Here is a 16,232-nt window from a genome sequence, read left to right as displayed (position 1 = left end):
GTCTTGTTAGTACCTAAAAGAAAATTATGGAATTGTCATTCGTTTTGCTGACGGGCAGCCCTAACTTGGGACATCAATGATGCCAATTTGTGAGAGCCCCAACTTTATCTTCAATCACCTCCAGCATCTTGGATGCAAGAGACTTCTGGTCCAAGGAATCCATTTGGCACTTATACCTTCCCTGGTACTCATCCTAGCTACCCGTAATCACAGAATGCAACAAGCCACAGAGTGTGTGCTTATACAGACTAACTATTGGGGTAAAACAGCAGTTAATCCAGAACTTCTAGCATCCCTCATCTCATACCCATTTGAAGTTCGGAGGAAGTGGACAAACACTTTCAGCAATAGAGCGTAAGCAGCCTCTAACAGTTGTTCTCAAACTTTCCCCCCACGGACCACTTGATAATTGCGGAGGGTCTTGGCAGATCACTTAATGATCTTTCCAAATGTTGTTTGTACCGTTTGCTAACTATTGTAAAGCGCTTTGGATAAAAACGCTTTATTAAAAAAACCTTAAACTTTTGTTCTACAAATAAAAGCACACAACTCATGTTTTAATACCAGTAGTCTTACCTTTCTAAGGCAATGGATGTGCCCTCTCCCCTGCCATGGCAGCTCCCGAGCTGGGGCTGGGAAGGGGGGGGTAGTCTCCCCCACCGCAGAGCTGAGGCTGGGAAGGAGGGGGGGTCTCTCCCCAGCAGTTGCAGCCCTGGAGCTGGGGAAAGTGTGCTCGCTCTGGCCACCACAGCCCTTTGCCCCCAAATTTGCCTCACCCCACTGCCCCTTCCCACCTACCCCCTCTTCCACCCCAAGGCCACCACCTCACATGTGCGTCCTCTTCAGGGTCCAGACACCTAATCAGTGGAGCCACACTTGCGTGGCTCCATAATAAGGTGGGTGGCCCTTCATTCTCTCATGTGTGGCTGCCCAGGCATGCACCTGAGAGGGAACTATCTGCAGACCACCTGAATGGAGCTCATGGACCACTGGTGGTCCATGGACCACAGTTTGAGAACCTCTGCGGTAACACATATCCTGCATTACTTCCTCCTGGGAACAAGTCACAGCAGCAAGGCCAGTGAGAGCCACTCACCATAGGCTTCCTCAATGAGGCTGCAGTAGGGGTTGATGCCAGTGCCACTTTGCTTGGCCTCCTGCTCACCGAGCCGCAGGATATTCTCCAGGCCATTCAGGGCCACTTGAACAATCTTGGAGTCCATGACAGTCAGCAGGTCACACAGAGGTTTGATACAGCCTAGGTTTACCAAGTACCTGAAGAGAAGGCACAGGGAAGACAAACATTCCATTTATCAAGAAGGAAGGTTAAGTAACATTGTGACATGCATTTAGGTTCAAAGGGACACTGTCAGGTTTAAGGAAATTTGTATTTTAAAAATATTGCCTAACAGGTAACATCCTTTTCACCATTAGCTCTCGAAGCTGGGTGTTTAAATTAAACCCTTTAACCTCTAACAACCAGGGCCCTTATTTACAATGTGTTAGCACTCAACTCCCATTGAAGTCAGAATCCAGATCTATTAAGGTGCCTGACTTTATAGGCAGGCAAGTTTTGACGTTCTAGTCTGGTTTGTCCAAGCTGCTTAAACGACACAAAGTAAACTATGAAACTGGAGTCATCTGTATCGCTTGTTTATAGTCACATGCACTATTTAAATCCCACCAAAAACCTCCACTGAAATTTAAAAGACATTTGCATGGGTCTTAAATTTTGCAGCATATTTTTAAATTATTTAGCCTATAATTAGCCAGGTATTTATACTCTCTGATACGGTGAAAGATTTATACCCAACATCTGTTTAAATTTAGACTTGCAAAATTATTTGTGCATTTCCTACACAGGCTACAGAAAAACAAAGTTAACACCACTAATTCACCTGCATAGAGTCCATATTACATTTTTCCTGGGTAAAGCACACAATACTGGCAAAGTTATAGGGGCACCTTGTAATGCTGCTGCTTCTATTAGATGCACGCTTAACAGAATTTTAAAGACAGACATGTACTTTGAATGAAGCAAATCAGAAAGGGTTTTAAACCCAAGTACTGATGGATTAGGAAATTAAAGTACTTCACTGGGTTTTGAACTGTATCAGAGCCAGGAGTGTGAGCATATGCATGTCAGGTACATGACACAGACCAGATACTTCCAGAATTAGACTGCATGGTCAAGATGCTAAAGACTTGTAAGTGCATCCTTTGTGTGGCACAAGATTTTTAAATAGATACTGTTTAAAAAAAAAAAAAAACACACCTCAAATGTAGCATAGTTATATAAAAAACAGTTACACTAATCTATAGCTCGGACTTTGAACTATGAACAATGAACAATGACTCTTCTGGTTCTCAACAGCTATAGTCTCGATGGTGAATACAGAAGCAGCACCAGTAACTTATCCCTACTCAAATGGCTTTCCAGCAAAAATGTAGTCTCTTCATTGAAAGAATTAGAGCCTAGAGAAAGCTATAAATACATGCTGGATCTCTGAATAGGTCTTGGAGCTTCTTTCAAGGCCAAGGTACCCAGGAATCGATGGATGGATGGCCACAAATGTGGATGGCAAACTGATTGTACAAATTTGCTATAGCTTCATGGAGTCAGAGACAAAGTACACATAAAAACAGCCTCTCAACGTACCTGATCTGCTCTGGGGTTCCTCCTGATGTCGCATTCGTGATGGCCCAGGCTGCCTCTTTCCTTGTGCGGAATTCTGCTTTCTGTAAGATTTCTATCAGCACTGGGAAAATGTTTGCATCTATGACTGCCTGAAGGAAGAAGAGAGAAGCTGCATTTAGGACAGGCCAAGCGATTCCTAAAAAGTTAGCAGGCTCTGGGAACAGAAACCTATAACCTTTTCAGTGATCCCCCACCTGCTTCTCCTACCATGTCCTGTAAGTGTAAGATTAAGTTTACTATCCAAGAACTTAATCTCCTATTATTGCACCAATACCAAAGTCAGTCTTTGGTCACTGTGTGCATCTGTTTGGATTTAGGCCCTTAGAAAGGATAATTACAATCAAATGCTGTACACCAATTGAAAGGCATTATTCTAGGTATACATCTGAACTTTGGAACCCCAATGAAGAGGCAGATTAATCCCCATCTCCTCAAGCTCACTCAGTGATTAGACATTTAGAGCATGTTTCAGACCAGGCACCATTTGTGGGCACAGTTAGTGTCACTTACATGTCTAACTATTGTTGTGGGGGCAGTCAAGTAGAACAACAACACTAATTGTGCTTGCAAATAACCAGAGAAAAAAGGGAAGTCCAGGGTGTAAAATGTGGCCTTTAAACACCAACTAAGAATCACATAAGCTTTGTTTTAATGGTGCTCCATGGATCCAAGAGTGTTGCAGGTGGGCCTGGCAAGGATTCTGGAAACTTTACCTGTATCTGAGCCCTGTTTCCAGCTGTGATGTTAGAAATGGTCCAGCAAGCTTCCTTCCGGATAGACTCTTTGGGGCTGCTTAATAAATGAAGCAGGCAAGGCAGAGCTGAGCAGTTCAGGATCACCTTAAGAGAAGAGTACAGGATAGGATGACACCATTCGCCTTCCTCCACTTCCATAGTGTGGATACTTTCAGCACATCTTTACTGGATTCTTATGGGGAAAAATATTTTCTTCCAACATTTTCCAGAAACTCCTGCCACTGAATGAGGTGTTCCATTAGGCAGCAGCAGGAAGAGAATGCTTTTCCTATCTCAGAGAGGCATGTGTAGGATCAGACATCCCAATTGCAAAGTGTTCTACCAGGAATGCACTCTGTGTGGTTCAGGAGGCAGACAGAAGACAAGCCTCCCTCCACTGCATCCTGCTCCTCATCTCCTGTTGTAGCAGAGCTCAAGGAGGAGGAGGCGGCAGAATATGTCATCCCTAGTTCTTGGATGCTGGAAATGAGAAATTTCAATGACTGGAGTCCTGAGACTTGTCTCCCTACACAAACACTGGCTACAATGAGATACGTGTATACACTATATTGTTCCCAAGCACCAATACACAGAAGGGACTTTTGTTGTTGTAGCTAAATCTTGAGCCATGCCATCATGGCTCAATTCATCTTATGGGCAACCCTGTAGGTTGAGCTATTCCTGTTTTGATTAAGGGGTGGGTGATCTAAGCTAGATTTCATCTTCTAGTGGCAAGCCTAGAAATCTGAGCACAGATCTGTCATGAGAACTTTACTCCCTCCTCTTAGTGATGATCTGGGTTTTTATCTGAGACATTTTTAACGCTCCCTCCTGCTCAAACACTGAATATGAGAAGACCTAGTCACATCCCACTCACCTGGGTCTGGATGTCATCACCTGTCACAATGTTGCCTACAGCTCGCAAAGCTGGAGAAGCTACTTTATAATCATTGTGCCTGCAAGAAAGAGGAAGGGAAAGAAACATCAGTCCAAGCCCTTTGTAACAGAATCCCTCCGCCCTCTTCACCCCCCATTTAGTTAAAATTCCACCATCAGAAGCACACAGCAACATGTGTCCAAACCAAAGACGGTCACTGACAGAGCAAGGATTGTGTCACCATAAGGACATTTTGTCCTCTTACAACCATAAGCTTCATCATGGACCACTTCCTGTCACCTTCAAATCACTCCTAACTTTAGTCTTTCATGCCCCTCCTCACTGTTGTGGCATCCAATTAACAGTAACCAGAACACTCCTGAAAATGCATTTATTTTTCAAACCCTCAAGATGCAATGCAAATGAAAGCCATCTGCATTAGACAACACACAAACTCAACAGATCTAAAATAGAGCAATGACTACGGATTGTTCAATGAATAAATATTACAGGAGTGTCAACAAAAGACAAGTTTCTTTGGAAAGTGCTGTATTTAGTCTGTTATTGATCCTTTTCTTCTAACATTATCATAGAGCTAACAAGAGATTACTTTAAGCTTCCATAGAGGAGTTTTAAAGCAGTAGAGCAGCACAGTGTACGGTCTTAGTCTGACATCAATACCATAGCCTTTCCCCTTCATGGGTTAGACTAGTCTCAGGACCAGCATGGTCTTTGTGTATCATGCTCTTCCTAGCATAAGGCACTACAGCTACTCTTCCAGCACTATAAAGAGACTTTCCCCCCCTGTCCGATAGACCAACACAACCCATGTCACATATTCCCATATACCCAAGGATACTAGATAATCCCTCTGACACAAGCAGCCTTAGTTTTCTGCCCACTGGGCACCAATTTGAAAACCTTAGTGCTGTGGTGAGCACAAGACAAACCCATATTCACATGGGCTGTTCGGTCCAAGGTCTTTGCCTCTTATGCAGGGCAACACACTTACATTAACAGCTCTACCAGTCGCCGACACACCCCGGAGTCTATTACTGCTTGGATTTTCTCATTGGGGCCATCTGATAGGTAGGAGAGTGCCCAGCAGGCATCTGCCAACAAGTCGGAGTCACTGCTGAATAATAATCGGGATAATACCGGCAAGCAAGGAGACACCTAAAATAAGAACAAACAACCCCCCACCCCAGAGAAAGAGTTTAGAAAAGGTTCCTTCAGAAGAGGCAAGGCAGCTTTGTGTGCAAGCTATGCCAAATGTCAGTGTGTGTGAATGAACTGGATGCCATCCTGTGGGCGAGTGGGGTTCTCACCTAGGATTTCTAAACCCACCACGATTAACAGCACCAAAGAACTGGTTCAAGTAACATCAGAAACCAAAAAGTTTCCATTCATACATTTGTTACATAGGACCTTACATATATTGTTCAGGGGCCAGTTGTCTGACAAAGTGTTGAGAATTGTTGATGTAATGGGGGTAGTTTTGGATACACAGGTTTCTACATAGTTCACATAACCTTGTAGCAAAGGAGATTCATGTTAAACAGGGCCTCTCCAACGCTCACTAACCCAGCATATAAGGGGTCATCCCTCTCCAAAACTAATATCCAGTTATAAGCTTTTTACCATTCTTTATAAAATGAGCAACAGCTGGACTGTTTGCAGCTTGGATGACAAGCACTCTTCTCATGAAAGAAAGCCACCTCATTCCCTGCCCCTTCGATAATCTTGAACAGCCAGTTCTGTCGACAGACAGCTACCCAAACAGTCACCACCATACTTGGTAACCTATGTAACAGTGCACAGCCTTACACATATTTCTAACTATCCATCATTGCAGCTTCTCCAGCCTTATCAAGGGAGATGTCAAGTAACAGACCTTAACCACAGCGTTAACCAAAATAGGGAGTAAAGGTCCTCCAGTCCTGCTTAATGTTCATGCTGTTACTGACCATCTTTTTTAGAGGACGGGGACACCAAACGGAAGCGGTGTGGAGAAAAGAAGGCCTTCCCTGGGTAATAAGTAAGTCTGCTGTGAAGAAGTTCTATATTTTGAAGTTCACAGTTTGTGAACAATTTGGAACAAACTCCAAAGTTTGGAGTTCTCACGGAAGAGAATGGGGCAGCCTGCAAGGCCTAGACCAGGGGTGGGCAAACTATGGCCCACAGGCTGGATCCGGCCCGAGCCATTTTAATCTGGCCCTCAAGCTCCCATTGGGGAGTGGGGTCTGGGGCTTGCTGCGCTCCAGCCAGGGAGCAGGGTCGGGGGCCGCTCCACACGGCTCCCAGAAGCAGCAGCATAGCCCCCCTCTGGCTCCTACGCATAGGGGCAGCCAGGGAGCTCCGCATGCTGCCCCCGTCCCAACCACCACCCCCGCAGTTCCCATTGCCTGGGAATCATGGCCAATGGGAGCTGCAAGGGCGGTGCGTAGCAGAGCCACCCAGCCACACCTCCGCATAGGAGATGGGGTGGGGGAGGAGGAGGGGGACATGGACATGTCACTGCTTCCAGGAGCCATTTGAGGTAAGCGCCACCCAGAGCCACCCACCCTCCGTGCCCCAACCCCAATTTTGGGAGCATTCATGGCCTGCCATACAATTTCTATATCCAGATGTGGCCCTAGGTCCAAAAAGTTTGCCCACCCCTGGTCTAGACCTTGGGGTCTCTGACTCAGAGGCAGTCCAGCAAGTGGACTGCCAAGGAGGCCAGGGATGGAAAGCTAGCAGGAAACAGGCATGTTTCAAAAGCTGCCTAGCAGCCCGTGTCCCATCAGGCCCCTGCCTTATTCCCCGCAGAACTTCATCCATCTCCATCAGATGTTTAGACAGAGATCAGCAAACGCCAACAAATGTTTAGTCTGAATGTTTCTGATCGACCTCTAGAGGTAGCAGACCTCAGGGTCTTGCTGGGGTTCCCTCTCCACAACAGCTTCTGTTCCCATTAACAGGAAAGGATTCATTCCTCACCTTGTCAAATTCAGGTGGTGGGTTCTTCCCTCTGCACAAGTTTGATAAGGCCCAGACAGCATTTCGAGTCATAGTCAACCTGGTGGACTTGGTGAGGAGCCTAAAAAGAAAATCACCAGCTATTATACTCCCAGGTTAAGTCAGTTTGAGTTGCCTGTAAACCAGCACGATTCAATATGAAGGAACGCAATAAGAGTCCAAGAAGTTCGAGACAGCTGCACCCACTTGCTAAGCCCAGGTCTGAAAAATTCAGATCATGCTAATGTTGCATATTTCATGAGCCTCACGCACGGATCACGAAGAAAGATGAATTGTGGCTACCCCTAGGGCAGAAACAATAGCTGTTTAACAACACAACTCTGAACAGGAAGCATATACTGTCTTCAACTAAAATTGCAGGGGGGAATTTAGGTTGGCAGAATGCGATTTCCCACGATTGAATTTGGCTAACACATCCAGAGAAGCACCCACACTCTTATGAAGAGGTTCATGGGATATTCAGTTACCACAAATGATCAGGACCTCATTTTTAGATCTCATCTGAAGAGATCAACAGCTTTAGGCCTCCAGAATACTAGTTCAGTACTGACCCAGGAACAGAGCTATTTGCAATACAATCAAATGCCATTTCTTGTGTGGTGGGGTGTTTTTTTTTTTGGGCGGGGGGGGGCAAGACTATACAACTGTACAGAAATTATGGTGAAAGATTTGAAAATGCTTTCAACAAACTGGGATTTCTGCTGGTAGCAACCTCATTGCCAACATTGATAGTACAGAAGATTTAACCTGTAGTAAAGTACATTTCAGGAGAAAACCAGTTTTAAAGAGCAAAATCTTTAACCTTCTTAGAGGGCCCAGCAATTCCAGTTGAAATTAGAAGCTTTGTTCTCTAACACTTCATGGTTTATACAGAGCAAGAAGTTCCCACCCAGCTTTTAGGACTCTGCATGAAAAAAAGATGGGGAAATGTGGTACTTTCCTCTTGAACCATGACCAGCTCTGGGCACCTGTCACAATCACCACCACAAATAAAATCCATCCCTTAGCTCTTGGACAGCAAAGTCACCAGTTTAGCCTCTAGGAGCCTGAAGTCAGCAGCTACAGTAAGAAGAGTCTGTTGACTTGCTTGCACCACCTGTGGCAAAGCACTTATCTTGCCACTAGAAGCAGCATCAGTTCACCCAGAATAGGATGGGGCAATTTAGACAGTTTTGAGTGTAATTGATATGGCTAGTACTTGAAAGCCCTCTACCTAGGTGAATCTTCTCATCTCCATTTCTAGTGTGCTGAAGCAGCTGTCAGGACTTGAGTGTTAAACAAACAGAGGTAGAGGGCACAGTGCAAACTCCTCCTCCTCAACCCTGGGAAGACCTCAGACTAACAGAGGGGTAGTCTGAATCTGTAAAAAGCAACAGAGGGTCCTGTGGCACCTTTAAGACTAACAGAAGTCTTGGGAGCATGAGCTTTCGTGGGTAAGAACCTCACTTCTTCAGATGCAAGAAGTGAGGTTCTTACCCATGAAATCTCATGCTCCCAAGACTTCTGTTAGTCTTAAAGGTGCCTCAGACTAACAGGTTCCTGAAGTTTATAGTGTAGCTGTATTTTTGAGTTAGGATGACCAGATAGCAAGTGTGAAAAATCAGGACAGGGGGTGGGGTGGATAATAGGAGCCTATGGAAGAAAAAGCCTCAAATATCAGGACTGTCCCTATAAAAATCGGGACATCTGGTCACCCTACTCTGCACTTACTGTATATGCACTTCTAAATAGGCCCTGTGACTTCAGAAAGGGCTGTCTGGCATACTCTGCAACAGGCGCTCATGCTGTGCACAGCAAGCGTAAGGATGCGTGAGGTGGTGAGTTATCTAGCAAGTCCTGACATGTTGTATCAGACACCAGTCTCATCTGCTAACTCATCTGATGCCTGTTTGCAGGCTAAGCTGACTCCCAACTCACACACACACTTAGGTAGTTCTGTTCACCCAACTTGGACACCAAGAGGATACTCTGCTTTAGTACATTGGGGCTTTAAGAACTGTATTGCCAAGTGTTCATGGCTACTCACAGTAACAAGGGAGGAAGAATAGAGCAGTTAAGAACATAATCTCTACACACAGAGCTGTCTCCAGCGATGTTCCCCAACGCCCAGACAGCCTGGAAGGAAAGAGCAGCAGTTTTAGCATTCACACAGTCTCGGAATAGAGGAAGAAGGGAGCACGGTCCTAGGAAAATGTTTCTATGACTCCAAGTAACTAGGCCAAACTGACAGACGCTCCTGCTCTGGAGCCGCTTGCCAAACACTTTCATGCATGTTAAACACTTAGTTGAAATCCAGTGTCTAGAACACTCGGCCTAACCCCAGAAAACTGTAATGAACCATACCTGTTCCTGGACATCCTCAAAGTCCGAGTTTAACAGTTCTATGAAGATAGGAACTGCCCCTGCCTCAATGACTATTTTTGTTTGTTGGGAGGTTCCTGATGCAATATTCGTCAAAGCCCACGCCGCTTCAAACTGAAACAAGCACAATAGGTTACACAACAGCTGCACAATGGCAGAAGCCCAACAACCCTAACCAGAGCAAAACATTAGCTATGGATTTCAGCCTATCCTCCTTTCATCTTGGGCTCTCACGTCTACAGGGGGAATTGTTTTACGAGGCAACAAGTTTTCCTCCATAATCTGGCTGCTCACCGAGCACGCTAGTTTCTGGTACAACAATGGTAGTTCTAGGGAAATCTACAGCTTTTTTAGGAGGGGGTGGATTTTGGGTTACCCAGGGTAGACCCTGCCCACACCCACCTGAAGCAAAGGGAATATCATTTTACAGGTCTTTGACACTGAAAAACTGAAGCAGTTGCACACGTGTCTCCTCTCTGCGCCAAGACTGCCGTTCTTCTCAGCATGGGATTAACAAGGCTGCAGCTCACTTCCACTTTTCAGTGGTCAGGCCGGAAAGCACTACCTCACCACCACCACACCCCAAAGCCTCAGACCATTCCCCACTATGAGGAATGCAGTCTCAAGGTGGCCCAGAAGAGTTCCTGACCAGATCTTTGTACAGGGTGGGAAGTGAAGAGATTGTTCTACTCAAACAGCCAACTCTATCCCATGCCACTCCCCCGGATACCAGCACAGGTTTGGCATTTGTTATTCTGAGCCCCCCCAGGTGAGGCAGACCTGCATATTTTGCTCTTTATCTCCCTTTGCTGCCTGCTTTCACGAGTGACTAATGGCTAAGCTCCCATTAAATTCTCCTTGGAGATTGATCCCTATGACATGAGACCTCCTGGAGGAAAAGGAAGTAGATGACCATCTTCATAACACCCCCAGTTGGATGTGAGAAAATGGCGACTCCTCAAAGAAAAGAGGCTCATGCTCTGCAACTTCTGGGCTCCAAGATACCACCTTTGCCTGCTCACTGCTGTAAGATTCACACTGCTCAGCTCTGAAGTGTCATCTTATTTAAGTGCTTTTTATTCACAATATGAATCCTTCACGGTACTCTCCTTTACCTGTAGTGTGCAATTTTCACTTCTCTTCAGGAATTCAACAAACCTGTCCACCACTCCCTGAGTATTTATCACTTCATCTATCGGAGGATTCGGCTCTAGGAAGAAGGAGGCAGGGTCAATACTCAGTAGGGGCATTTAAATTTAATATGGAGGTCAAGTTCATTGCATTAAATCATCCACGCCAACAATTTTAACTTGTACTTGAGCTGACAAAGCAACTAGCCAGAAGAAGGCTATTTCCACAGTTCACCCAGCTGTAAGTCACGGAGCATTTTCTAAATGCTGAAAAGCCAGTAAAAGACCATACTAATGGTCAATATAGGTTTGGTATTCCCTCCCCATCCAGTGTTAATCAGGAACAGACATGGCAATGGGCATAAGTGACATTAGATGGAATTCTTCTGCCCCCCAAAGTTATTAATTCTTTGTACAGCACCAAGACTGTGCTAAGTGCTTCAGACAGCTCAGACAGTTACCTATGAGAGCTTATGAGCTAGCTAAGAAAAGGCGCTCTGCTTTTACCTTTGGAGAGCAGTTTCCTGAATTTCTGGGTGGTCGCTAGCTGCAGATCAGGGTCCTCTGAGAAAAGCATCTCTACCATCTCTCTCGTGATCACTCCCTCCTAAGACGGCAGGAAAAACAATGTCAGAACCACAACTCCAAACTTATGGTTGCAGACCTCAAAAATCAGAACAACTTAGTATCACCAGAATCCTGTGCTCATCCTTTTGATCTGAAGACTAATCCAAGTCAGGACCACACTACTCTTGAAAGTCTAATCCTGGAAGGCTTTTAAAACTCACTGGAGTCCCATCTGCAATACTGGTAGAAGTGATGAGTACATGGGGTTACGAAGGGTAGTGAATTAAGGAGTACTAGGGCATGGTACCTATGCATTTGTAAAGGGTTAAAGTTTGTTGATTTTGTGATCCACCGAATTAAGAGTCTGTAAGGGAGGGACAACGTTACTCAAGAAGCCTTACCCCAGCTGTGGCCGTGCTGACATAGGAATCCATGAGGAGGCTATCAAACATGGCAGCATCTTCATTAATAAGTTCCACATTTCTCCTTTTAAATAGCTGAAAAGAGATTACAACCAGAGTGAGTGGTATCGGTCACAAGGCAATGCCTGACTTAGAGCCATCGCAACTGGGCAGTCTTGTTCCACAAACAAAATATGCCATGTGCTAGACCAAGGGAAACTTAATAAGGGAGTGGCAGCTTAACACGCTAGCTTAGCACCTCTGCAGAATAGTTTGACCTATGAATCCTGGTAAGAGTGGACCAAGTCCTACCCTTAGTAGTATCCATGGATTTCCCTGGGACTGTATGGCGTAGGCAAGTGCGGAACTTGGCCCAATGAGTTTAGAAAAGAAGAGCCAGGTTGTGGACCAGGGTTGAGGCACAGGTAGAGCTGTGTGGGAAGCTTGCAGCATTTGCCAGTTCTACATGTGGTCCTAGCTACAGTAACTCCTCACTTAACATTGTAGTTATGTTCCTGAAAAATGTGACTTTAAGAGGAACGATGTTAAGTGAATCCAATTTCCCCATAAGAATTAATGTAAATGGGGGTAGCGGGTGTTAGGTTCCAGGGAAATTTTTTTCACCAGACAAAAGACATTATATGTGGTTTGACTCTCAGCTGTGGCTATGTAAGTGAATATCCTCTGGCCCTAGAGCTCTGGTGAGGGTGTGGGCCAATAACACCCCCACTCCTAGGCCTGCAGAGTCCTCCCCATGCAAGCTCTGTGGGTTTGGGCTTGACACAGGAGCCAGGCAGAGCAGGCAAGCGGCAGCACATAGGAAGGAAGGGACACTGTGCTGCATCCTTCCCTAGCACCCAGTGGGGATGTCTCTGCTGGCCTCGGAGCAGCAGATCACACAAATGCCTGACCCAGTTAGTCAATTAATCCCCCCACCTCCCCAGCACCCTGTGGGAGACCAGTTGTCTAAGAGAACCAATCTGCCAGGTTGCATGGTACACAGACATTGGGCCTCCAGATCCCTGCAGAGCTGGAGACAGCCATAGGCTTCTTGGGCCACAGGCACTGACTTTTCAAACTGCTGGGGGCGGGTGCTCGACCCCTGGCTCTGCCCCAGGCCCCACCCCCACTCCACCCCTTCCCCCAAGGCCCCACCCTGCCTCCCCTCTTCCTGCCCAGTTCTGCCCCCTCCCTAGGGCATGCCTTATCCTCACTCGTCCCCCCTTCCTCCCAACTTCCCTGCACGCCACAAAACAGCTGATAGCGGCGGGCAGGAGGCACAGAGACGGAGGGGGGAGGCGCTGATCCACGGGGCCCTCTGGCGAGCAGGAGGCGCGGGGGGGGGGGGGGGGGCGGGAAGAGGAGAAGGGTGTTAGAACATTGCACAACTTTAAACAAGCATGTTCTCTAATTGAATAGTGACTTAACAAAACAACTTTAACCGGGGTGACTAAGTGAGGAGTTACTGTATCTCATTTTCACATACTCCAACTAAAAAAATACCAAGGACAAGGAAAAGCTGCAGCCCATTCATTTACTTGTTCTTCTTGCTCCTCAAGAGCAGGCAGTGCCATTTTTTAGCTGGACGTGAAGTCCTTAGATTCCCTCCCCCCCCCGCAAAAGATACGAGATCTAGGAAGTCTTCCCCTTATCCATGATCACAGAAAGCCAGACAGAATTCCACTGTGGTATCTGGAACACTGCATCTGCAGCATGTGCAATACCTGTGAATCCCACAGGGAGCAGAGAGTTCTCCAAAGGAGCCACATTCTGAACAAGGGTGTGGAAAAAAAACCAGCAACATTCCACATCCATATGCCGAAGGGGCCCAGAGAGGGGGAAAGAGAAAAATGACCCATCAACTCTTCATCAGCTGGCCCCTTGAAGGGGCAACTGCTGAGTAACAGCATTTCTGGTCGAATTAAGCCCCTGAACATCCCCCTCCAGCAGGTTACCTGTTGCTCTCGTTTCTGTTTGCGTAGTTGGATCCCCTCCTCTTCCCTTCTCCGACGCATTTCCTCAGGGTTTAGGGCTTTGTTTTTGTAACTCTTCATTCGATAGTTATCCTTATCCTTCGCGGGACTCGCCATGGTTTCTATGAGAGAAGAAACCAGAAAAGTAGGATCAGATTTCACTGCTGTCATACTGCCCTTCTCCCCCAAGGAAAATGGGCACACGTGTGCCATTGCACAGAATAGTTCAGTTTAACAATCTCTTAAGAACGTAAGATGCAGTTTAGATAGCCAACTTAGAAAGGGCATTACTGACCTACAACTGGTGTGTTATCGTATTAGTGTGAGAATGTTCTAAGCTAGACGCAAACATATCTACAACTCTGAAAAGCAACCTGGACCTGCACATCACTGTATGAGGCACACTTCTCACTGTGTGAGGTTAGTACTCACTGAACTATACCATTGTCCTCAGACAGCAAGCCTGAAGCTACCTGGATTTTCAATACTTTAGACTGTGCCAAGAGTACCTGCACTGTACTATAATCACAGGTGTAAACAGCACCTTCAAAGAAGATTATTCTTCCTTTCCTCCCCACCCCACATCCTCTACAGCAGGCCAACGTGTCAAGAATTTGATGACCAGTAACCACAACATGTACTCAGACGTTTCAGAGCAGCCTGCTCTGCACTGAAGGTGTTACACTGAGTTAGGAGTTAAAGAAATTCCATTTAGACCCATTTTATGTTGTAATGTAGGGAGACTTTGCAATTTATGAAGTTCACACTTCCATAAATTTAACAGCACAAGCACAACTCCAAACCATTCAGAGGTGAACATAAGTAGGTCTTATGCCTTGTCTAGACTTCAAACAATCCAGCAAAATTCACTTCAAACAAACTTCAGCCTAATTCCAGGCCCTTTAAGAGAAATTACAAGCATGCAACACATCATTCAGCTGGGAATGGCATGTAGGCCAGGCTTGTCCAGAGAACTAGACTATTTTGATGGTTTTCAGCTCTGAGAAGCACTGCTAATTATTTTGTCATTTGTTTCATAACAATATTTTAAACTTTGGTGCCTACATATTCAACTCTAGATTCACAGAAATAAACATTCTTGTATTTGGCACAGGGAGAGCAATTATTGCTAATTAGTGGCAAAAGAGGAACTCAGAGGTAAGACGACGTAAGTTTCTCAGTGATATCCAGTTTATGCAAACATAGTACTGCCTCAATAGGGTTAAAAAAGTTTGGTATTCAAGTACAGATTCAGCCAAGCCTTGTGTTCAGTGTGTTTCAAACATTACATGAGCAGGTGTCATTCCCAATGCTGTTCTAAGATACAATTTACAGAGTGTAGAGTAATCCCTTCCCAGGAGAACAAAAACACACAATAAAGTTCAGTACAAGTCTCCCTACCCCAAAAAGCTTGGCTGCTCCTAAAATTCCTACCTCAGGACTACTCCACCCACATCCAAGTCTTCTCTAGAGGTTCTCCCTCCTCCTTTATATCCAGGTGAGTTAAAGCCACAAGCCTCAGTGAGCCAGGAGAACCCATTTAAGGTTTCCCAGCAGGAGGACATTGGGGGGAGAGGGGAGGGAAGAGAGAGAGAGAGAGAGAGAGTGTGTGTGCGCGCGCGCGTGTGTATGCGCCTACTGTATTTTCCACTCCATGCATCTGATGAAGTGCGTTTTAGCCCATGAAAGCTTATGCCCAAATAAACTGGTTAGTCTCTAAGGTGCCACAAATACTCCTCCTTTTTAGTAAGGGAAAAGGTTTTCAGGATATAGTGTAATTTAAGTTGCAAGTTACTAGCTTAGTGTAAGACAAATGTTTTAAGACCCAGTTTTAGGGTCAGCTTCTATTATAGTAGATTACATAAATGAGAGAGGTACAAGTGACCAACATCTTAATGTCAAGGCAAGTTAAATAGTCAGGAGAGTTAACCTGTGAACAGGAAAGGTAAAGATTTAAGTGAATTAGAGATCCCAAATCCCAGGGGAATAAAGCCACACACACAAAAAAAGGAAGAAACCCTAACAGACACGATCACAGAAAAAGAGAATCTTGTTATGGTATCTGCTGTTAGAGGACATTCTCTCCCTCAGCCAAAAAAACTGAGGGGGGACTCGTCTGCAAACACAAATAAACCAAAAAAGCCACACTCCACATATGCATGTTGCAAGCAGCCAGCCTCTCTACCCCATACCGTTCCTTGTTGTGAAATGGACAAGCAAGACAACGGAGGGCCAGAAAACAAAAGAAGCATGAAGAGATTGAATGAGTGGCAGGATGGATTGCAAGGTGGTACAAACTATTTACTTCTAACTCTGCTCAACATCTCAAAGCCCAGCAAAAAGGCAGTTCCTTGTTGGTACAAGTTTAACTAAACTGAAGAATGAAAACCCTTTAATAAAAAAAAAGGCTTGCTCTGCCTTGGTACAGCAGTCCCTGCTTACCTTCTCAGAAACAGTAAGTCAAGGACTA

The 16,232-nt window shown here is 45.5% G+C and overlaps 1 protein-coding gene across 2 annotated transcripts in view; it reads right to left on the bottom strand.

Annotated features, from left to right (window-relative positions):
- The window catches only part of KPNA6 (karyopherin subunit alpha 6), a 40,395-nt gene that overhangs the window by 8,331 nt on the left and 15,832 nt on the right, over positions 1-16,232 (bottom strand). For both annotated transcript variants that reach the window (XR_010594689.1, XM_065577292.1), the window contains exons 2-13: positions 13,745-13,884; positions 11,790-11,885; positions 11,329-11,428; positions 10,807-10,901; positions 9,674-9,805; positions 9,357-9,445; positions 7,292-7,391; positions 5,322-5,485; positions 4,310-4,388; positions 3,412-3,537; positions 2,660-2,787; positions 1,097-1,275 (exon numbers count right to left, since the gene is read on the bottom strand). Coding sequence is in view for 1 of the 2 variants with exons in the window: in XM_065577292.1 (XP_065433364.1) it covers positions 1,097-1,275; positions 2,660-2,787; positions 3,412-3,537; positions 4,310-4,388; positions 5,322-5,485; positions 7,292-7,391; positions 9,357-9,445; positions 9,674-9,805; positions 10,807-10,901; positions 11,329-11,428; positions 11,790-11,885; positions 13,745-13,884 (1,428 nt within the window). In the remaining variant the exon portion in view is untranslated. The remainder of the gene's footprint in view (positions 1-1,096; positions 1,276-2,659; positions 2,788-3,411; positions 3,538-4,309; positions 4,389-5,321; positions 5,486-7,291; positions 7,392-9,356; positions 9,446-9,673; positions 9,806-10,806; positions 10,902-11,328; positions 11,429-11,789; positions 11,886-13,744; positions 13,885-16,232) is intronic.

Source organism: Chrysemys picta, chromosome 23, assembly GCF_011386835.1.
Source record: "Chrysemys picta bellii isolate R12L10 chromosome 23, ASM1138683v2, whole genome shotgun sequence".
Classification (NCBI taxonomy): Eukaryota; Metazoa; Chordata; order Testudines; family Emydidae; genus Chrysemys; species Chrysemys picta.
Note: the sequence above shows the minus strand (reverse complement) of the source record. Positions and strands in the feature narration are given on the sequence as shown.